At 23.4% G+C, this 24356-nt stretch overlaps 1 protein-coding gene across 6 annotated transcripts in view; it reads right to left on the bottom strand.

The window, feature by feature from the left end:
* Positions 1 to 24356, bottom strand: part of LOC122504412 (Down syndrome cell adhesion molecule-like protein Dscam2) — a 226411-nt gene that overhangs the window by 25555 nt on the left and 176500 nt on the right. For 5 of the 6 annotated variants that reach the window (XM_043615512.1, XM_043615518.1, XM_043615513.1 and 2 more), the window contains exons 6-11: positions 15445 to 15770; positions 14344 to 14593; positions 13646 to 13790; positions 11689 to 11951; positions 8635 to 8796; positions 786 to 1118 (exon numbers count right to left, since the gene is read on the bottom strand). In XM_043615512.1, the coding sequence (XP_043471447.1) occupies positions 786 to 1118; positions 8635 to 8796; positions 11689 to 11951; positions 13646 to 13790; positions 14344 to 14593; positions 15445 to 15770 (1479 nt within the window). Of the gene's footprint in view, positions 1 to 785; positions 1119 to 4795; positions 5078 to 8634; positions 8797 to 11688; positions 11952 to 13645; positions 13791 to 14343; positions 14594 to 15444; positions 15771 to 24356 lie in introns of all 6 variants that reach the window. The other variant, XM_043615517.1, reaches the window with a different exon arrangement.

Raw genomic sequence — 24356 nt, 5'->3', positions numbered from 1 at the left:
TCAATGATTGTCAGACACTTTAATTTTATAAATGTTTGTACCAGTAGTTCAAACAATAATAGTCAGACAATTAATTTCTTAAACTGTGGTATCAGTAGTTTAAGTCAATGATAGTCAGACATTTTTTATTATACAAACAGTAGTATCAGTAGTTCTATCAATAATAGTCAGATAATTAATTTTTAAACTGTGGTATCAGTAGTTAAAGTCAATGACAGTCAGACATTCTAAATTATTTAAATTGTTGCATTAGTAGTTAAAGTCAATGATAGTCAGACATTTTTTATTATATAAACAGCAGTATCAGTAGTTCAAACAATAATAGTCGGACAATTAATTTTTTAAACTGTGGTATCATTAGTCAAAGTCAATTATAGTCAGGCATTTAAAATTATTTAAACGATTTTATTAGGAGTTCGAATCAATTGTAGTTAGATGTAATCAGACTGATATTTTTCGGATTATAAATTCACAAATCTAGTAAAATGTGTAAAATTAGCAAAAATTGTTAGCGACAATTTAATAAAACGAATCAAGTCTTTGAAAAAGAGTGCATATTGCATGTGCTTGGCGATTGTGCATTTTATATAGTGCCTTTTTAAAAAAAAAAAATATAAAAATTGTTTTTCTTTATGTGCTCGCTCATGCTCTCTCCTGGGAGACGCAGCAGTAACCTCAGATAAAAAAAAGAGTGCGAAAATCGTGAACAGCTGAGCTTGAATTTTTTTTCGGTGCTTTTGTTTTTTTTTTTTTTTTTTGCTTGATTCTCGTGGATATTACTTTACCACGAACGATTAATTCGGCAGTCCTAAAAACTTCTGCCACTGAATTGCGAGCCACACATGTATAGTTTCCCGTGTGAGCAGCTGTGACTCGTTCGATAACAATCGTACTGGAATGAGCATCGATGCTGGTGACTCTTAAACCAGGGATTTGACCCACTTTAGAATTGGGCAACATCCCAGAGGGACCGAAATTAGAATTAGAAATTGCTTCACCGTCCTTCGACCACAAAATCGTGAATGGTGGATCGCCCTTCTCTATCATGCAGGTCACCTGTGAGCGAACACCTTCCTGAAGGTCCTTGTTAAAATTAAATTCAGCAATCTTGGGCGGAACTGAAACGTACAAATAAAGGACGAATCTGTCAATTTCAAACTTTCCCAGCAAAAATAATAGAAACTGTTTGTCGTTCGTCGTCATCCTTTTTTCTTCTTTGCTGCAATTTTTTTTTTTTTAAGGGGTGGAAAAATCCACTGATGCTTTTTCTCATCACTTCTTCTGTATTTCGAATTGTGTCGATCCAATTTCCTTTGATTGACATTCAGTTGGAATAATAATTACAAAAGATTTTGTTGCAAATAAGAAAAGATTTAATTGCAATTTTCTAAAAAAGAAATATTTGTGCAAGAGAATTTTTGTGAAAAGTTAAAATTTTGTCAGAATTTTCTGGATGAAAATTCGAAATTTCTGGAAAATTTTTAAATGTAATTAAAAGTATACGAAGAAAAATAATGTGTTTATCAACGGGCATTAACTTTGGAAATTAAAAATGGTTTGAAAAGATTTCCGGAATAGACGCCTCATTAAGCGTTTTTTTTAATGCGCAAATATAATTCAGTCGACGTTCTCCAACTTCTTTTATGTTCCGCGTTCATCAGTGTCTTGTAATGTATGTTATCTAGAAAGAGAGAGAGAGAGAGAAAAAAAAGAGTTTATAATTATGTTATGTCGACAAAGTGACAATTGTTTTCGAACTGAAATATATTTCCTTGCGCGTAATATTTTTAAACTTGTGCTAAAAGTTTATAAACAAGTTTATAAATATCGTTGGAAATATACTCCGAAGAGAAGATAATAATTTATCTCAGAGACAAATAAATATTTGTTTTCAAATAAGTTTTATTTGGTGCAAATAATTCTTATTTGGTTCAAATAATTTTTATTTGGTTCAAATAATTTTTATTTGGTTCAAATAAGTTTTGTATGTTTTCAAATAAGTTTTATTTGATTTGAAAAATGGTTTATTAATTTTTAAATGAGTTTTATTTGGTTTCAATAAATTTAACTTCACAGATTTTCTGAGGATGTCAAATTGAGTCAAAAAACGTATTAATCACTTTGATTCGCAGCACTTTTGATACGTTTTTTGTTTCAATTTGGTAGACTTAAAAAAACTGTGTTTGTTTAAACTTTTAACAAATTCAGATTCAAACAAATCTTTGGTAGAAATGGATTTTATTTTATTTAGAACAAATTTTATTTGTTTTCAAATAAATTTTGTTAGATTTAGTAAAAATTTACAGTTTGTTTCAAAAATAATTTATTGGGTTCAACTAAATTTTATTTGGTACAAATAATTTATTTTTTCATTAAATTATATTTGTTACAAACAATTTGGTACAAACAATTTTTTTTGTTTATAAAAGTTTTTTTTGGTGCAAATAATTTTTTCTTGGTTTAAGTAAGTTGTATTTGTTTTCTGATAAATTCTATTTGACTTTAATACATTTTATTTGATCCAAATAAATTCTGTTTCATTTAACAAAATTTTGTTTACATTCAATTTTATTTGCTAATAATTTTCAATTTGTACAAATATTTTTTTTTGGTTGAAATAAGTTTTTTTGGTTTTTGAATAAATTTTATTTGATTTTTACTAGGTTTTAATTATTTTCAAAGAAAATTTATTTTATTTAAACAAATTCACTTCAGTTTAAAACAATTTTACATGATTCAAAGAAAATTTTTTTTATTTCAAATATATTTAATTTGGTACAAACAATTAATTTTTTTCTTCACATAAGATGTGTTTAGTTTTAAAAATTAGTTGTATTTTGTTTTAATAAATTTTATTTAGTTCAAACAAATTTTATTTGATTCGAAAAAAATTTATTTTTGTTCAAAAAGATTTTATTTTATTTCAAACAAATTTTATTTGGTTAACACAAATTTCATTTGAAATATTTTGATTCAAAAAGAACTTATTTTGGTTGAAATAAATTTTATTTGGTCCAAATTATTTATTTTTTGGTTCAAAAAGTTTTATTTGGTGTAAATGATTTTTTTTGGCTCAAAGAAATTTTTTTGGTGCAAATAAGTGGTATTTAGTTAAAATAAGTGTTTTTTGGTTCAAAAAACTTAAATTGGGTTAAAAAAATTATTTTTCATTAAACAGTTTTTTTCTAGGTTCAAACAAATGTTATTTGACTTGACAAAAAGTATTTTGTTTTCAAACTAGTTTTATATAATTCAAAATAAGTTTTATTTGGTTTAAAGTTTAAATCAATTTTATCTGCTTCAAATACATTTTTTTGGTACAAACAACTTTAATTTGGTTAAAAAAAATTTTTTTTTGTTAAAATAATTTTTATTTGTCTTCAAATAAGTTCTATTTCTTTTCAATTAAGTTTTATTTGATTTTAAGAGAGTTTTTCATGGTTCAGTAAAATTTTACTTCTTTCAAAAGAATTGTTATTTAGTTAAAATAAGTTTCAGTTGCTTTAAAGAAACTTTATTTGGTTTGAATAAATTTTATTTGGTTTGAATAAATTTTATTTGGTTCGAATTAATTTTATTTGCTTCAAATTAATTTTATTTGGTTCGAATAAATTTTATCTTCCATAAATAAAAACAATTCTCTCAATGCAAGTTTATAAAAAAAAAATTGGTTAAAATACAGTGTAATGTGAAATTTGTTTCTGAGTTTTTTACATCATCTTGATTGTGAGTGAATTTGACAGCACCTGAAAAATGAAAATTGTTTTCACTGATGCCTAAACCTTCGTTTATCAGCCAAAAAACAAAGGGAGTAATTTTTTTTCCTCCTCCTCTTCTTTTTTTTTATTTTTTTTTGTTTTCGGAGACGTTGACTGGTATGTCTCGAGCCTCAGGGCATTAGAAAGAGGCAACACTGCTCGTTTGGGAAATAATTCAGAACTGGAGAACAAGAATAATGGTACGATATATATATAAATGTGTTTGTATGTCTGTTATAAAAAAAATTGTGATATTCATAGTTTTTGCTGAGAGAGAGTAAACATGTCTGGTGTCTGGTTTTTGGTTGTCGGCACAGCACACGACATGAAATCACCCTCGGGCTCTTCGTTTCGGTTTTCGGTTCTTTCTTCCGCTTTGACTCCCCTCCCCCTGCTATTTTTTTTATTTTTCACAAATAAATATAAAAAAAAACACCAATGGGGGAATATTTTGATTCTTTTTGTATATTTTATTCTTTTGAATCTACATTTGAAAGTTTAATAATTATAAATTTTTATTTTTTTAATTTTATTTATTTGAATATTAATATTTTGTTTATTATAAAAATAATAGTAAATAAATGAGTAGGTATAAAAATAGTGTAATACATTTTTTTAATTATTTGTTGTATATTCTTTTTCTGTTTTCTTCTCTTTACCTATTTTTTACATTATTTATTCTATTCTCTTTTTTAGTATTTCCGATTTTTTTTATTTTTTTTGTTTTCTATTTTTTTATTTCTACTTTTTCTGTCTTTTCTATTCTTTTTCTATTTTTAACTCTCTAAATTTGAATTAGTAAAGACTAACTACTACTTTAGGTACTAATTTATATATTTCTATTTCTTTTGTATTCTTTTTTTATTTTTTTATTCAAATTTTTTTCTATTTCTCAATAATTATATTTTTTTTCTATTAATATTTTTGACAAAAGAAAAATGTGAGAGAATATTCGTTTCTCGATCTGATAGGGGCGCGAGAGAGGAAATAATTAAAATGGGATGAGATTGTTGGTTTATAAAAGCAGCCCTTCGTACCATGAACCTCTAAACGTTCAGTGCGCGATGTATTTGCGGCGTCGTTACTTGCGACGCAAGTGTAATTGCCATTGTGAGATGGCGAGGCGCTATGAATTTTCAGAGCGAGATCAAATTCACCGCTCTGATGGGTATCCACTTCCCTTGGATTCAAAGGACCGCCGTCTTTAAGCCACACTATCCTCAATGGTGAATCACCCTCGCTTACAACGCAAGTCACGTGCACTCTTGCTCCAGCTTGAACATCCTCGGGAAAGTTAAATGGATTGATTTTCGGTGGTACTGGAAAAAAAAGATTACAACATATTGCCAACTTGATATTTTTCAACAACAAGAACAACACCACAAATCGAGTTGAATTCTCCTCGGTCTTCTTGATGATGTGATGAAATTTTTCTCTTGATGATGATGAAGATGAAGAAGAAGTGATTTTTTCACCTGTTTTTTCGTAATTTTAATTTCCTTTTTGGTGGTGAAATTTTCCTTTTTGGAGAAATGGGAAACAATAGGTGAAAAGATAAATTAATGGAGAGAGTCTTCTGAAAATAATTTCTGGATAGTGTTTTCAAAGTTTTTCTAAGGATAAAAAATTGAGACAAAAAACGTAGCAAAATGTTGCTTCGCAACAATTTTGTTACGTTTTTTGTCTCAATTTGATATTCTTAGAAAAACAGTGTTTACATTTTGATACTTTGGATTTTTTGGATCATTAAGATTGTAAGTTTAGAAATACTCTAAAAATACGACTAGAAAGAAGATATATTTGACTCAGAGACTACTAAATTATTTATTTGGTTCAAATAAATTTTACTTGGTTCAAATAAAAAATTTATTTCTGGTCAATAAATTTGAATTCGATTCAAGTAAAAAATTTATTTCTTCTAAATAAGTTTTATATGATTATGAAATAAAAAATTTATTTCGGGTAAATAAATTTTAATTTAGTTGAAATAAAAAATTTATTCCTGATAAATATTTTTTTTTTTTTGAAATAAGTTATTATTGCACAAATAATAGTTTTTCATTGTTTCAAATAAGTTTTCATTATTTTCAAATCAGATGAACTTGATTTCAATGAAGTTTATTTGGCTCAACGAAATTTTGTTTCATTTAAAAAAATTTAGTTTATTTTAAAAAAATCCATTTTGATTCAAATTTTAATTGGTTAAAACAAATTTTTTTTGATTTAAAAAAATTTTTTTTGATTCAAAAAAATTCATTTTGATTCAAATTTTAATTTGTTTGAATAAATAATTTTATTTGATTTTTAAAAAATTATTTTAGTTCAAGAATTTTTTTTGGTTCAAATAAATTTTGTTTGATATAAAAAAATTTAGTTTGGTTTAAAAAAATTTATTTTTATTCAAATTTTAAGCAAATTTTATTTGATTTAAAAAAAAATAATTTTGGTTCATGAAGAATTAATCAATTGGACTTAGTTTCAATGAAGTTTATTTGGTTCGAAAAAATTTTGTTTGATTTAAAAAAATTTAGTTCGGTTCAAAAAAATTCATTATGATTCAAATTTTAATTGATTTAAACAAATTTTATTTTATTTATAAAAAATTGTTTTGGTTCAAAAAGAATGTTGTTTGGTTTTTGAAATAATTGAAAAAATGTTTGATTGAAATAAGTTTTATTTGGTGCAAATAATTTATTTTTTAGTTAAAACAAGTTTTATGTACGGTGAAAATAATTTTTTTTCTTCAGTTCAAATAATTTTTTCTTTATTTTCAAATCAGTTGAAGTTGATTTCAATGAAGTTTTTTTATTTTAATTTTTAACAGATTCTGTTTGATTTAGGATAGTTTACTTTGGTTCAAGAAGATTTTATTTTGGTTCAAACGAATTTTTTTTTCACTAAACAAATATTACTAAACAAAAATAATTTTGGTTCAAGAAGAATTTGTTTTGATTTATAAAAATTTGTTTGGTTCAAGAAGTATTTATTTTTATTCAAATAAATTTCATTTGGTACAAATAATTCTTTTTTACTTGAAAGTTTTTTTTGTGCAAAAAATTTTTTTTCTTTGGTTCAAATAAATTTTTTTCATTTTTAAATTAGTTGAACTTGGTTTTATTGAAGTTTTCTGATATAAATCAATTTTGTTTGCTTTAAAGTAAAATTATTTTGGTCCAAGTAGAATTTATTTTGATGCATATAATTTTTTTTTGGTAAAATAAGTTTTTTTGTGCAAGAAATCTTTTTTCTTTGGTTCAAATAAGTTTTCTTTATTTACAAAACAGTTCAACTTGTTTTCAATGAAGTTTTTTTGGTTCAAACATTTTTATTTTATTTAAAAAATTGTATTTTGATTCAAATAAACTATTATTCTTTCTAACAAATTTTATTTGATTTAAAAAAAATTATTTTGGTTCAAGAAGGATTTTTTTTTATTTCATTAAATTTTATTTTGTGAAAATAATTTTTCTTTTTAGTTCAAATAAGTTTTCTTTATTTTCATATCAGTTGATCTTGGTTTCAATTAAGTTTATTTGTTCAAATAAATTTTGTTTGATTTAAAAAAATTTATTTTGGTTTAAAAACATTCATTTTAATTCAAATAAATTTTAAAAAATTATTTGGATTCAAAAAGAATATATGTATTTCTATTTGAATAAATTTTAATTGGTCCAAATAAAATTTTTTTTTATTAAAAAAAAGTATTTTGGTTCAAGAAGAATTTATTTTGATTCAAATAAATTTTATTTAGTGCAAATAATTTTTTTCCTTCGTTCATGGAAGTTTTTTTGTGCAAATAATCTTTTTTCTTTCGTTCAAATAAGTTTTCTTTATTTTCAAATCAGTTGAAGTTGGTTTTAAAGTTTTAATGAAGTTTATTTGATTCAAAGAAATTTTTTTTGCTTTAAAAAAAATTTTTTTGGTTCAAGAAAATTTATTTTGATTCAATTAAATTTTATTTGGTACAAATAAAATTTATTTTGTTGAAATAAGTTTTATTTAGGTAAAATAAAAATTTTGTTTATACTTAATCAAATTTTTATTTAATGCAAATAAATAATTTAGTAGACGCTCTGATAAATACAGATTTATTTGATTCAGAAAATTATATTCGGTTTAAATAAAATATTTATCTGGAAGTATAATCCTAAATTCAATTTGAAGGAAATTTATTATCAGTTTTCGAATCAGAAAGTCTCTAAAACTTTTTAAGATGGGTAATTGTGTAGATTCAATGAAAAAAAAAAAATAAAGGATAAATTTTTGAATGTGTTTCGTAATGTTTTCTGTAATTCTGTCACTAAGTGGAGTTAAAATTCTTAAATCGAAGAGAATTATTCTGTTACGTCATCAATTATGATTAATAAAAAAATACTTGGATTACTTTGAAAATAGAATTCAACACTGTTAAAAAAAGGTTCTAAATATTAGAGCTGATTTTGGTATTAAAATTGAACCAAATTACGATTTAGTACCAAAATTTGGACTAAATTAGTACCTTTTTTTTACAGTGAATATCAATTTGATCTCTAATTGATAAAGAAATTGATGATCGGCTCCAGGATTAATTTTAGAATTTTATTCTGAAAAAAAATAGTTTAATAAACAGTTTTAAATTCTGGATTAAAAATTACTTGATTCAAGTAAATATTTATTTAATAATAGTCAATAATAGAAAATATCAATTGTTTGAATAAAATAAATTTTTTTTCTAGTGTATTTTCGTTTTTTTCTGCCCTTAAAACATGAAAATTTAATTTTCAAATTTATTCTGCTCTTAAAAATCAAAAATTTAATTTTCGAATTATTTGACAAATTAATTAATTTATGATTTAATTTACTATAAAAGAGCTAGTAAATGATAATATATATTTACCTTTGACATCAATTTGAACACTTTTTGAACTCGATCTTCCTTGTTTATTTTTGGCGGTGCACTTGTATTCGCCTTGATCGGTGCTACTGTCCACATGATGAAGGACCAAAGTACCGTTTCGTGAAACTTCCTGCCGCCGACTAGTCGGTAGAACTTGGCCGTCTGCGAAAAGTCAAGTAAGACGAATTCGATTACGCGTTTGAAAGAAAAAAAAAACTGTACAGTGTTGCTCGGAACAAACTTTTCAATTCGTTTTATGGCATTTCAAATAACGATAGGAAAAAAAAAACTTTTTACGAGTAGCTATATTCTCCTCGTCCAAACCATTCTGATTGTCGGTTGTATTCAATTCGAACTGCTTGAAAAATGCGCCTTTTAACGATTCTAACAATGAAAAATGGTTTTTGGATTTCTACCTCTATTTGTCAGCCTTTAAGATTTGAGATTTCTAATTTTATTCGAAACTTAAGGCAATAAAAAAGGGGAAAATGCAGTGAAATTGATTTTAAAAGTTTAAAATGGGTTCTCGGGTATGTTATTGGTACTTTTTTGACACTTTTCACGTTTTTTTCACTTTTTGCGATAATTTAGCTACTATTTTTATAAATAAGTTACTAGTGATACTTATTTTGTTGAAAAAAGTCAATAATTAATTTCTTATATTGAGATTATAATTATATCATAATATATTTAGTGAAGAAATTAATTTTATGGCTCTGGAAAAATTAGAAACATTAAAAATATCAGTAAGAAAAGTAAATTAAAAATTTGAATTCGTTTATATCCGGTCTACAAAAATAAATTAAAATTAAAAAAATAATGTTTAACTAAATAAATGTTTAATTACAATGTTTTTCAATTTCAATCTAGTAATTTTTAAAAATATTGAAGCATAAAAAATGTTTCGTTCATTTGAACGTGCAGAATCTTTAGGAGAATTGCGCAACTATTTAATAATAGTTGTCTATTTTTAAATCCAAATAATCACCTATTATTGAATTGAAATTAATTTTTTAGTTTATTAATTTTTGCTGAAGACTCTTTTTTTCATTAATAGTTTATTTTCCGAGGTCAACGAGCCGGATTTCTTTATTTATTTTTAATCTTGTGCTTAATAATTCACGTTGAGTTCGTCGACCAGTAATTTGCATTCATTATATAAATAACGTTTCAGTTTCAAATGTTCTCTTCATAATTAATTGACATTTTTAATATTGAATTCTTTTCTTTCAATTTGTGAATTTTAAACGCTTATGAATTTTGGAAAATTGAAATTTTATCATCAATATAACATATATTTTATTAATATATATTTTATATATAATATACCTATGCAATATAATATATTGAAAGAAAGGATCTTTATTCAAATAACCATTTATTTAACAAAAATTATTTTTTTCTGGTAAATATTTATTCCTTTTAATATGAATATTTATATCCAACTAAATATTTCGTTTGCAAATAAAAATTTCTTTTCAAATGAATATATTTTTTGTCAAATAAATATTTGTTGGTAAATGAAGATTTTTTTTCGCATTAATATTTGTTTTTAAATATTTAATCGAATAAATAATCATTTATTTTATTTTTTACTTATTTTATAATAACTGAATATTTATAAACTAGTAAATTTTTTTAAATGAATATTTATAAAGTCGAATCCGTCGAAATTGAACTCTAGTTTTTAGAATTTGGTTGTATTAAAAAAAATCCAACAAGAATTATTTTCATTTAGTTGCAGAATATTATAAAAATTTTACAAAATTAAATTATAAAACAATTTTTTAAGGATTGTTTACTGTAATAAAATTTAAAAAATCAAGTTACATTCCGACATGTTTCACTGTACATGAATAAATTTTTTAAATACTCTCTAAATTTGAATTGGTAAATTCAATCTATTTACTAATTTATTATTAAAATTTACTAATTTAAAAGCAAGAAGTTAGTCACTTATTTAAATAAGTAAAAATGTTTAATAATTAAAATTTAGAGAGTTATTTTAAAAAATTATTATTATTATATTATTATTATTATTATTATTATTGTTATTTTTTTTTTTTTTTTTTTTTATTTTATTTTTTTTTTAGAGTTATTTTTAGAGTTTTTTTAATCGAACGATCATTTATAAGTAAATGATTTATATATTTGGTTTCGTTTAAATAAGAATTTTATTTTTAGAAAATAATAATAGTTGGATTAAATATAATTGAATAAATTTTGAAATTATTATATAAATATAAATTAATGACTTTTCTAAATAAATGAATATTTTTGAAATAAAATATTTAATCAAATATTAAGTTAAGTACCTATCATGTTTAAACTTTATAAAATTCATCAGTAAACTTTATGAATATTCATTTTAAAAATTTCATTTGGTTTTGATAAGATTTTTATTTGTAAAAAATAATAATTTTCATTAATTTCTGAAATTTTTGAACGAAATATTGTTTTATGCTTTAATATTATTATTTATTATTAAATTATTATTTAATCATAAACTAATGAATTTTGTTCTAAATGAATGAATATTTTTGAAATAAAATATTTAATCAAATATTAAGTTAAGAATTATGTTAAATATTTATAAAATTCATCAGTATACTTTATAAATATTCGTTTATAATTTCATTTCGTTTTAATAAGATTTTCATTTGTAGAAAATAATAACTTTCATTAGTTTCTGAAATTTTTGGACAAAATATTTTTTTATGCTTCAATAGTTATTAAAATTACTGGATTAATATGAAAAATATTGTAATGAAACATTTATTTAGTTGAAAATAGTAGTTTAAATTATAAATAATTACAAAGAAATTAATATTTAATTTTAAGAAAATTTAAATTAAAGGAAGAAATAAAAATATAATTTAATAATAAATATATAATAAATAAAGAATAAATTATAATTTTAATAAAATTGAAAAATTTTTCTTGATTTTTTTCTGTGTTATGTTTATATATATATATAAGATTATGAGGTAATAATTTTGAGTAAGGAATTTTTTCTTTAATGAGAAATTTAAATATAAAAAATGTGTAGAATACCTTTTTCCCAAGTTATGGAGAAAATGGGAAATCCGGCCACAGGACATTTGATGACCGTCGTTTCGCCAGCGACAGCGGCATAATTACCCATTGGTCGTACAAATGGCGCTCCATAAATGTTTAGACGTGCCCCATGATGCACCTTAGCTACTCTATTGTCCGCTGTACACCTGTATTCACCTCCATCTTCAACGCGAACGCCACTTATGTTTACGTGAGATATAACGTCCCCATGTACAGTAACGTATTGTCCTATCATAAACCTTAAAGTAACAGTTTATCGTTACAGATTTTATTTTCAACAATATGAAAATAATTTTATACTCTACTCAGTTTTTCGCTTTAAATTCATTTCGTTATCAAATTCCATTTTTTATATCTCTTTTAGTCTATTTTTAGTTTTATAAAGATTTTAGGTATACTTTATTCTATTTTATAGTTTTATTTATAAAAATTTTAGGTACTTTATTCTATTTTATAGTTTTCTATTTATAAAAGTTTTATACTTTATTCTATTTCTTTGGTTTGCAATTCTGTATTTCTGTATTTCTGTATTTTTTTTTTTATTTTTTGTTCTTCTATTTTTTGTATTTCTATTTCTATTATTTTATATTTCACTACTTTTTTGTATTTTTTATTTTTGTAATTTCTATTTTTCAATTTCCATCCTTTTGGTTTTCTGTTTCTTTGTTTTTCTATTATATTTTTTGTTTTTCTTTATTTTTTCATTTTCTATTATTTGCTTTGTTCTTTTTCCAATTGGTTTGATTTTATTCGGCGTTTATTATTTTGCATAAAACTAGTTCAGATTTTAAAATTTACTTTTTAATTGAAAATAATAATTACTTATAATTAAATAATAAAGTAAATACTGCAAAGAATTGAATTTTTTTAATCCTTCTATTTTTTCTTCTTCTAGTTTTTGTTTTTATTTCTTCTTTTTTTACTTTTATTTGATTAATTTCTATTTTGTTAATTAGTTTAATTGCTGATAAATTATAAAATACTAAATATTAGGAAAAAAAAACAATCTACCAAAAGTTATTTTTGAATTAAACATAATAATTTTGATTCAACAAAAATCACGTTCAATTCAATTATAAAATATTTTAAAATCAAACATAAGTTTCTGGTTGGTTACATATTTCTGGATTAAATAAAATTTTTCTCAGTGTTGCGTTGGTTCAAACAAATTTTGTTTAATTTAGAAAAATTTAGTATAGTTCAAAAAAATTTCTTTTGATTCAAATAAATTTTTATTGGTTCTAACAAATTTTATTTTATTGAAAAAAAATATTTTGGTTGAAGAAAAATTTATTTTTATTCAATTAAATTTTATCTGGTCCTAATAATTTATTATTTGGTTCAAATAAGTTTTTTTCTTAAGTTCAAATAAATTTTCTTTAATTTCAAATTAGTTGAACTTGGTTTCAGTGAAGTTTTTTTGGTTCAAACAAATTTTATTTGATTTAAAAATGTTTAGTTTGGTTCAAAAAAATTTATTTTGATTCAAATAAATTTTAATTGATTAAGGGCATTTGAACCATGATGACGTCACAGATTTAAAACTAATGCTTTGCACAAACTGTGACGTCATCAAGGTTCAAATCCCCTTAAATCAAATTTTTATTGATTTAAAAAAAATTCTTTTAGTTCAAGAAGAATTTATTTTGATACGAATAAATTTTATTTGATGCAAATAATTTATTTTTTAGTTCAAATAAGTTTTATTTGGTGGAAATATTTTTTTTATGGTTGAAATAAGTTCTTTTTTTGTGCAAATAATGTTTTTCTTTGATTCAAATTTGAAAAAAATAAAAGTTTTCGCTATATTTAGAAAATATGACTACTTGCAGTTTATTTTCTTAATAATGAAAATTTTTTAATAATAATTTTATTAACTGAATTTGAAAATGTTTATTTAAGATTTAAGTCTTTTGAAAGTAAACAAGAGTACCTGTCGTTTTGAGGAAGAGGGAACCCGTCTAATGACCAAGTAAAGTGTGGTGTAGGATTTCCAGTGGCGATACACTTGAGAGATACCGGAGGTCCTGGCTGTATAGTTTGTTCAATAAATTTATACACTAGCTGAGGCAATGCATCTAAATAGGGAATTTCATAAAAATTATTAAAATTTCATCTTTAAACGTCGTTTCATTATTAAAATGACGATTATACTAATTTATTCTAATTTACTAACTTTATTATTAACTTAGAAATTTAATTTTTATTTTCATAATAATAATTCAAACTTTCATCGTTCCATTACTAAAATGTAGATGAACTTACCAACTTTGTAATTTAGTATAAAAATTTAATTTTTGTTGCTGATTTAATTATTAATTTCCGAACTTTAACGGGAAATTTCTTTTTACAAAATTGTTAATAGCAGTAAAGTACATTTAATAGCATGAAATTTTGCTTTGAGAGTTTGAAGTTTTTTGAAAAAATATCCGAGAGGAATATCTTTAAATATAATTTTGAAAATTGTTTAAAATTATGAGACATTTATTTTTTAATTAACAATTTTGATTTTATTTCAAAATTAAAAATTCTAAATATACTTTAAAATTGAATATTAAAATTTTATTTTCTAATTAAAAGATTTAATTCAAATTTTTAAATGCGAAAATGAAATAAAAATTAATTATTTACCACCGAGTCGGAGTTCAGCGGTGGCTTGAACCATGGAATAGTCATTTTTCGCAAAACATTGATACATTCCCTTATCGTCACGTGTTATGGCGGATATGTGTAAAATTGTCCCATTGCTACCGATTATCTTTGCCCTCCCTGAATTACCCTCCCTTAATGGTGAACCGTCCTTTGCCCATGTTATCATTGGTGTCGGTTGACCCGTAAATGAACACTGAAATTCGGCGTCTTTTCCCAAATCAACTGTCATCTAAAAAAAGAAATGGAAATTCAATATTAATATACTGCAATCGAAAAAATTGAGAGAAAAATATTATTCATTTATTTATAAAAAAAAAATAAAACATTGACAAATTGCTCCTGTATTTGGTTCTTTTTTTTTTTACTAAAAGAGCACATTTCAAGTTCACTTTGTACACCAAAAAAAAGTATTCCTTTGAAGTTGAAAAAATTTTTATCTACGTATTTTTGTCTCTACACTATTCGCAATCAAATTAAACAAGTGATTGATAAATTTCCAATCGACGAAAAAGCAAAGCTGCTGAAGTGATATTCAAATAAATTCAATCTCCAAATTTCTGATATAAAGTTAATGGAAGATTTTATTTTAATTAATGGGTAAAAAAATTATAGAGTTCGTTATAGTATTGAAGAGCCGATTGTAAAAATTGGAAGTTTATGTTCAATAGAGGGAAATTTATTTTTTTTTCTTGAAATTAAAATTTTATTTTAAAATGTCAATGTTAATTGCAAAGTCAAAATGGAATCGAAAGTCAAACTTAAATTAAAAATTCGCACCTTTGAATTTTTATTGTCAATTCTAGAAATTTAATACTTTTTCCAGTAATTTGATACAAATCAAAGAATTCTGGTAAAGTAAAATTTATTAGGAAAGCAGGAAAATGTCATTTGTTCATGTTTAAAAATTTGTAGATCGTGAAAATTTTCAATTTACGAAACACATTTCCTAAAGTATTTGAATATCAAAAGAATTTTTTTTTCTCTCTGAAATATTATTAAACGTGGAGAATTTTCAATTTTAATGGCAAAAAAAGTAAAAAAAAAAAGAAAAGAACTAGTAAATAAAAATGTCATTCCAACCTGTTGTGGTTGTAATCGAATTGAAAGACTGCTGATAATTGAGACTTCAAGTTCGACACTTTCTGAACCGGCAGTGTTGTTGGCATGACAAACATAGCGACCACCGTCCTCGACTCGGGCGGATTGTAAAATGAGAACGCCAGCTCTCGAATGAATTCTCTCTGAATTGACGATCATCTCATTGCCAGAAATGGATTCGCGAAACCAGAGGTACATTGGCGGTGGTATTCCTTGTGAGATGCAGGACAGGACGATTGTTTCTCCAGTACGAATTGGAGCTGGGCTTACGCGTTCGTTGAATCGTGGTGGCACAGAATTTCGATGTTCTACAAACAGGTTTATCAAACGAATCCCATTATTCCTAAGACAATAGAGTCGGTTGTCGACGGTTTCTGAATTTCAATTATCTGTCTCCATGCGGTTACATTAATTTCCTATTAAACGATCTCTTCGTACCAATATACATGCATATATATATATTATTTTCTATGAATGGTAAATTTAAAATTCCCAAAATTTCTTGTGGGAAAGAATTTGTTTTGAAATTTTGAATTTTGACAAACAGTTTTGTCAAAAATACTAAATAAATGCATTGCTATCAATCATTTGCTTACTTCAATTTAAATATTATTCAATAATAAATCAAATATTTATTTAGGTTAATTAAATTTTATTTAGAAAAATCACTGGCTATTGAGTTTTACTACTAATTTTTAATTTATAATTCTTTGTCTGACTATAATTCAGGTTTACTACTGATTCTTGAATTATAATTCGTTGACTGACTATATCCTCAAGTTTCACTACTAATTCTTGATTCATAATTCATTCAGGGCTTGAACTAGGTCCGATATTTCTTCTCCAAAATTATATTACTTTCAAAAATTTTTTTAAATTCTTGGCAAAATTCTAATTATTTTCAAAAATTTTAATAAAATTCTTTGCACAATTTTTAATTATTTTCAAAAATTTTCCTCAATCAATGATTTTTAAAATTTACTAATTTAATAAAATTGTCCACAAGAATTCAATTCTATTAAAAAAATTTAATAAAATTCTTAGCAAAATTTAAATTATTTAAGAAAATTATAATAAAATTTTTGGCACAATTTCAATTATTTTAAAAAATTTTCTTTAAACATTGATTTTTAAAATTTACTTATTTAATAAAATTGTCCACAAGAATTCAATTATTTAAAAAAATTTTAATAAAATTCTACGCAAATCTTTAATTATTTTCATAAAATAATAAAAATTTCACAGGAAACATTAATTTAAAAATAGATTTCAGTTATTAAAATTTTATAATAATTAAATATTAAAAGCATTAAAGAGTAAATTTTTCTAAATAATTGAATTTTGAAAAGGTTTCAAATTAAAATCTTTGGAAATATAAATTTTTTTATACTTTTAACTAACAATTCTGAAAAATTAATTTTTTTGAGAAAGTTTAATTACGGATTCTTTTTTTGAAACTATTTAAAGTTTCAATTTTCTAATATATATTTAATACTAAAGAATTTACGAATAATTGAAATTTTGTAAAATTGAATTGTAAAGCAAATAAATTTGAAAGTTCTTAAAGAACTTTTTCAAAAATTATTAAAAATAACGCATTTCATAGAAGAATTTCAGTTAAAAACACGAAAAAAAATTAAATTTTGGAAAAGTTACAAGTTATTGCAGAAATTTAATTATTTTCATGAGTAATAATATTCCTCACTAAAATTGAATATTGTTCAAAAATAGTAAAATATTCTTCTTAGGAATTGAATGATTTTCACAAATAATAAAGTTCATTGCAGAATTTCAATTATTTTTAATACAATTTTAAGAGAATTTCTCGAAAAATGTAATTTTATTGAAATTCGTCCAAAGAATTTAATTATTTAAAATTTTGTTGATAAAATTCCTTATGGAAAATGAATTTTAAGAAACATTCAAATTGTTCAATAAATTATTTATTTTTGTATTTAAATAATTGAATTCTAGTAGAATTTTCAAATAAAAATCAATTTAAAAATTAATTTCAGTTTTTTTTTAGTTTTTGGTGCGTAAAGTCCGTGTTTTTAAATACCTTCAGTTGTTCGAGCCCTGTTTATTGGATGACTGTATTTGAGTTTTAATACTGTTTCTCGAATTATAATTCCTAGGCTGATTATAATCGACTTTTACTACTGATTCTTAAATTATTTTTTAAAAAAACCTGTTGGATGACTATAATCGAGTTATACTACTAATTCTTAAATTGTGATTCCTAGGCTGACTGTAATCGAGTTTTACTACTATTTCTTAAATTATTTTGAAATATTAATTCTTATATAATTATTTTCTGCCAATAATCGAGTTTTTCGACTGATTGTTGAATTATAATTCGTTGGCTGACTACATCCTAGAGTTTCACTACTGATTTTTGAATTACAATTCTTTTGTTAACTACAAATGAGTTTTAATAGTAAATATTAATTTATAGTTTTGTTGGCTGACTATAATTGACTTTTACTACTGATTCTTGAATTACAATTCCTTGTCTGACTATAATCGATTTTCACTACTTTTACTTAACTTATTTGTAAATATTTATTCTTAAATAATTCATAGTCTGACAATTATCGAGTTAATTAATAATTGATCGAATTTATTTTCTATTTTCACAATGTCAACGGTTATTTCTTCAAATATTGGTTAGTACATCTTCAATTATAATTATTTATTACTGTGTCTGACTAAAATTTTGTTACACTACTTAAAATTTTTACCATTTTTAATTATTATAATTAATTTACTATCTTAAATATTACATTATAATTTTATAAAAAATTTACTCTTTCGTTTGAAAGTAGAAAAATATTAACTTATAACTTGTCTCTTAGTAAATAAATATTTATTTGAATTCTAATTTTGTGATAAAAAGTAAGTATAGAAAGTAATCTGAAAATATAAATATATGAATAAGAAATATAATCTAATAAAATTTTATAAATGAAAAATTAATAATTAGAAAAATTTAGTAATTAAGTTAACTTAAAATTCAATACAATTATGTTAGTTATAAATTATAATTAATTTAATTCGTTCATTAAAATCAAGAAAATTCTCTATTACTTTCAAAAACAATAATTCGTTTTTGTTTATTAAATTCTTGACATTTTTCTTTCCACCATTCTTCTAAAAAAATTCGTTCTTTTTTCTTCGAAATGAAAAACTTAAAAAAACGATGATTTTGTTTATTAAATTCTTGGCTTTTTTCTTTTCATCATTTTTTTCCCCACCAGTTCGTTAGTTTTATTCGAATTGATTAGATAAAGAGGATAAATTTTCTTTTCTTTTGAGGGGTTAAAAGGGAAAATTTGGTGAAAATTCGAAGGATTCACGCTAACACTATACTTGGAAATTGACGATTTACCTTTCTGTATAAAGACTCGAGTAAAGAGAAGGGGGGGGGGGGGCGAATATTCTCAAACGCATATTCTCGAGATCTTGAATATTCAAGAGGAGAAATCTCTCATATATGAATATTCTCCTCACTGCGCCACTTCGATATTAATTCCAACCGTTTTGTGAAGATATTCTCAGTTGGGTTTAAAGAGTCACCAAGTCTTTTGAATTTGTATCATCAAAGCTAATAAATTAAATATTAAACTCTTATATATAGTTAGAAATATAGAATATAGTCTCTTTCTTTGAAAAATATATTTACGTTCTTGATTTTGAATTACTGAAATTTTCTTAAATTGAAATAATGTTATTGGCCTCTTTCTCTATTGACATTGTGATAAATTTCGATTTTTATTCTTCTTTTCTCTTGAATATTCAATAGCTCGATATTGTTTACCACATACATTGGAATTTAAATTTCAATTCAAGTTTTCTTGATTTTTAATAAATGGAAAATAATAATATTTCGTATTGAAAACTAATAATTTTTAATAATTTCCAAGTGAAGAGTTTTTCTTTCAATTTAAAATATTGAAAAATAATAATTTTCAATAATAATTTTTAATATCGAAAAACACTTGAATTTAATATTGAAAAACAGTAATTTTAAATATTAGAAAATAATAAACATTGATATTGAAAAATAATAACATTCAATATTCGGAAATCCATTGAAAAGAAATATTCAATCAGACTAAGTGGGTCTACTAGTATTCTTTTTCCTTTTTTTGTGAAAGAGATTTGCGTCTTTAATGTTCTGGAAAAAAAAATTGTCGAGTTTTCTCCGTTGAAGCCAAAAAAAAAAAAAAGAAAAAAGAAAAACTTGGTAAAAATGGAGAAAACAAGAACGAATATATTTTCTATGTAACATAACTGGGCGAAACCCCCAATAGAGAGGAATACAAAGCCGGACTTGATAAGATTGCGGTGCAGCTAGGGATTGGAACAGTGATGGCTGCATTGTTTCTTGTCGATGTTGCGCAGCAGTTTCGCTGCATCACCATCGCGCAGAAAATAGAGGGGTATGCACTTTGCGTTTTGTCGAGTTTTCGATAGAACGATCCCATCCTATCGTTTTATCGTCAACCCCGTTCCTTCCTGTCTCTCTCGCTCTCTTCATCGTATAGTTTAAGAAGTCTTCATTCCCCTTCTCATTGTTCTGAACACGTATAATATTCTAGACTCACCTAAATTAACATTTTCTTAACACAAAATTCAAGTATACTAAATGTGATTAAATCTTCGGGCAGACATTTATTTTTTAAGTGTGTAAAATAATGTGAATGTTATTTAAATAATATGGTTTCTCTAAGGATATCAAATTGAGACAAAAAAACGGATCAAAATGCTGCTTCGCAACACTTTGATTCGTTTTTTGTCTCAATTCGATATCAGTAGAAAAACTGTGAATATAAAATAATATTTCGTTTATATATATTTTTATCAAATTTTCGTTGTATTAAAATGAAAACTAGTAGTAAAAGTAATTTATTAGTTAGACCAACTGGTATAAAATAAAATCATTGAATTCTTGTAAAGTATTTATTAAAAAATTTGAAAATAATTGAATTCATTTCAAGAATTTTATCAACATTTCTTTCAGTAATTGAATTATTTCGGAGAATTTCATTAGAATCATTAAAAATAATTGAATTTTTGTAAAGAATTTTATTATTTATAAAAATAGTTGAATCCTTGCAAAGACTGTTATTAAAATTTTTGACAATAATTTCATTTCTCAGAAGAATTTTACATATTCTTAAAGATAATTAAATTCTTGCCATAAATGTTATTAAATTTTTTAAATTAATTAAATTCTAAGGAAGAAATTAAAATTTTTTGAAAATAATTGAATTCCTGCAAAGAATTTTATTATTTTTAAAGATAATTGAATTCTTGTTATTATATAATTTTTGAATATAATTGAAATCTTGCAATGAGTTTTGAAATTTATAAAAAAAATTGAATTCTTTCAGCGATTTTATATGAATTTTTTTTTAATAATTGAATTGTTGTGAAAATAACTGAATTTTCGTGAAAAATTTTAGTTTTGAAAATAATTTAATTTAATTTAATTTAAATTTGAAAATAATTACATTTCTGCGTTAGAATTTTAATAAAGTTTTTTTAAATAATCCAATTCTTTTGGAAAATTTTAATTAAACAGTAGATATTGAAAATCATTAAATAGATATTCGAAAATTTCGAGCAAAATTTAAATAAAAGTTTAAAAAAAATTAATTCAGAATTTGCAAATTTTATTTTTAATTAAAAATTTTTCAGAGAAACTAACTGCTTAAAAATTTGCAATTTAAAATTTTAAATTTTAATTACTGTAAATGTTGAAAATAATTTATTTGTAAAAAGAATTTCTTTTAGGTTTTTAAAATATTTGTGTTTATTATTAATTATAATTATATTAAAATTATTTATAGAAATTTAATTTCTTTTAAACAATTTTATTAGATCTTTTGTAAATAATTACATTTTTTTAAAGAATTTCATTAAATTTCGTAAAAATAATGTTATTTTTAAAAGTAATTTTAATTGAAAATTTTGAAAATAATTACAATTTACAATGAATTTTATTAAAAACTTTTGAGAACAATTGAATTGTGTTGAAAAATTTTATTACAATTTTTAAAAATAATTGAACCTGTTAGAGAAATTTTATTAAAATCATCTTGAATATATAATTGAATTATTTTACAGAAATTTTATTAAAATTGTATTAAAATTTAAAAATAATTAAATTTCTCAGAAGAATTATATTATTTACAAAGATAATTGAATTCTTGCAAAAGATTAATACAATTTATAAAAATAATTTAGTTGTTTCCTAAAATTTTTTATCAGAATTGTTAAAAGTAATTTAACTTAAAAAATATTTTAAAAATAATTGTATTTCTTGGAAAAATTTGAATAAAATTCTGGTGAAAATAATTAAATTCTTGAGGGGGATTTTACAATTCATAAGAATAATTGAATTTTTTTGAAAAAATTTTTTTGAATTTTTGACAATAATTTAATTTTTTTTAAGGAATTTTATTAACAGTTTTGAAAACAATGATTTTTTAAAAGAATTTTATCAAAATTGTTGAAAATAATTAATTTTATTAAAATTGTATTGAAAATAATGGAATTGACAATTCTTATAGTTGCATAAATCACATTTAGGCAGAAATTGTTTTATTTCTTGTAAATTAATCATTAGTAGTAAATATGTCTTTTAGTCAGACAATTCTCAAAGAAATTAAATTTAATAACTTCATTACGTTTTACAATAAGTAGTAAAAAAATGTTTTTGTCAGACTAAACATATTTACTAATAGTATATTTCCGCTTTAAATCCTTATTTTGTTTACTTATAAATTTATTATCAGTAGTAGAAGAAAATTTTAGTCAGACAATTCTCACAGTAGTATAGGTTAGTTTCAGTCAGACGTTGCTTTCTTTGCTTGTAAATTGATGAACAGTAGTAAAAGTATGTATTTAGTCAGACAATTAGGTTAGTTTCAGTCATTGTTTTCTTTACTTGTAAATCAGTAGTGAAAATAAATTGAAGTCAGACTATTCTCATAGGGTTTTGTTTTAATAATTTAACTAGTTCAAATCACATAAAAAAGTTTATAATAATTAATAAATGAGTAATAAAATAAAAATTTTACTAAAAATAGCTATAAGACCAAGTGAAATTCAAATCCTTAAATTTAATAATTAAGTAGTTTCAATCACACAAGAAGAGTTGAATAATAATTTTAATAAAAATAACCACCAAAAAAACTAAAAATATAGTAAATTTTATTGTCTGACTAAAAAATAATCTTCACTACTTAAAATAAAAAAATTTAATAATTAAAATTATCAGTAGTTTACTAGTAAAAAAAGTCGTTGCTTCCTAATTTTTCTTTTTCGTGTTTTTGTAGATTCTAGAAGATTATTTGCATTGATGAAGTAGGGTGAGACAAGTATTAACTTGCACAAGTTGAAGAGAGGCAGACCAGGATGGTTCCCAACCTTTTTTCAGAGCCTTATTTTCACAGCTTTACAGTTTTCTCTTTTATGTTCACTTTTCTCCTCATCCACCCTCGTGTTTGCGAAGCCTTCGTGCTTCTTGCCTTGCACACTTTCATCCGTGTCTCGAGGCACCACTCAGAACATGCCGTGTCGTCAACTTTACACCAATACACCCTCATATTGTATCCTCTGCTTTTGTGTATTAAAAAAAAACCTTCAAAAAAATTATGTGTTTCTTCGAGTTTTTTTTTGTTTTTGAATTTTTCTTTTTACACTTTTCGTCTTGAATATATGCAAAATTTACTTTAGGGAACAACTTGTTTTCGCATATTTCTAATAACGGAAAAAGAGCTTTTTTGAAAAGTATTTTTTATTTTGGTGGAAAATAATATAAATATATTTTAAATATAAATATTTTTATATAAATATTTAAACTACATATTTCGAAAAAATAAATATTTAAAGATCTAAACTATGAATTTCGTAACTACGAATATTTAAAACATTGAATTAGAAAATATAATTCTATTAAAAATCCGTAATAGTTTTTTGAAAACATACTTAGCGAAGAAAAGTGATGAATATTTGAGAGGAAAATAAACTTTAAGAGATATAAAAGAAAAAGAAATTTAAAAATTTATTTTTGTGAGATTAAAAGCACGTGATATTCTGATACATCTATATATATATTTATGTATATATATATAGGTGTTAAGGGAAATGAAATATGCCTGCCTACCGAATGAACGAGCCCGTCGTTTCCGCGTTAAGCAAGTTTAATCAACACTTCGCTGCACTCTGCTCCTATATCCCGTGCAATTAGTCATAACGAATTGTTCCTCCTAGACGGCAGATATCGCAGCTGCTAAAGCGCAATGCATTAAAAGCTACCGGGCTTGAATTTGACTGTAAAATTTACATTCATAATAGGCCTTGACAGAGAAGTCTAATTAAGTATAATAGAACAAGAAAATGTGTTTCACGTATAAAGGTAACTGTCCATTGTAACCTGATTAATGTTTTTTTACTTCCATTGTCGACAAGTTAGAGAGAGCAAAAAAAAAACGAAATCTATTTTTTTAGCTCAATTTTATACTGTTTAAAAAAAAAGAAATAAAATTAACTGCTTACGAGAATTTAATTCGTTGGCTGACTATAATCGAGTTTTACTACTGATTATTGAATTACAGTTCGTTGGCTGACTATATCCTCGAGTTTTACTACTGATTCTTAAATTATTTTTCAATAATTATTCTTAAACACGCAGTCGGTTGACTATAATTGAGTTTTACTACCAATTCTAAAATTACTTTAGAAAAACATATTTTAAAATAATCAGTTGGATGACTATAATCTAGTTATACTACTGTTTCTTGAATTATAATTCTTTGGCTGACTATATTCGAGTAATACTACTGATCTTTACTTTTTCTTTAAATATTGAATAGTAAATATTT

Source organism: Leptopilina heterotoma, unplaced genomic scaffold, assembly GCF_015476425.1.
Source record: "Leptopilina heterotoma isolate Lh14 unplaced genomic scaffold, ASM1547642v1 Lhet_297, whole genome shotgun sequence".
Taxonomy (NCBI): Eukaryota; Metazoa; Arthropoda; class Insecta; order Hymenoptera; family Figitidae; genus Leptopilina; species Leptopilina heterotoma.
This window is presented reverse-complemented; position numbering and strand designations above follow the sequence as displayed.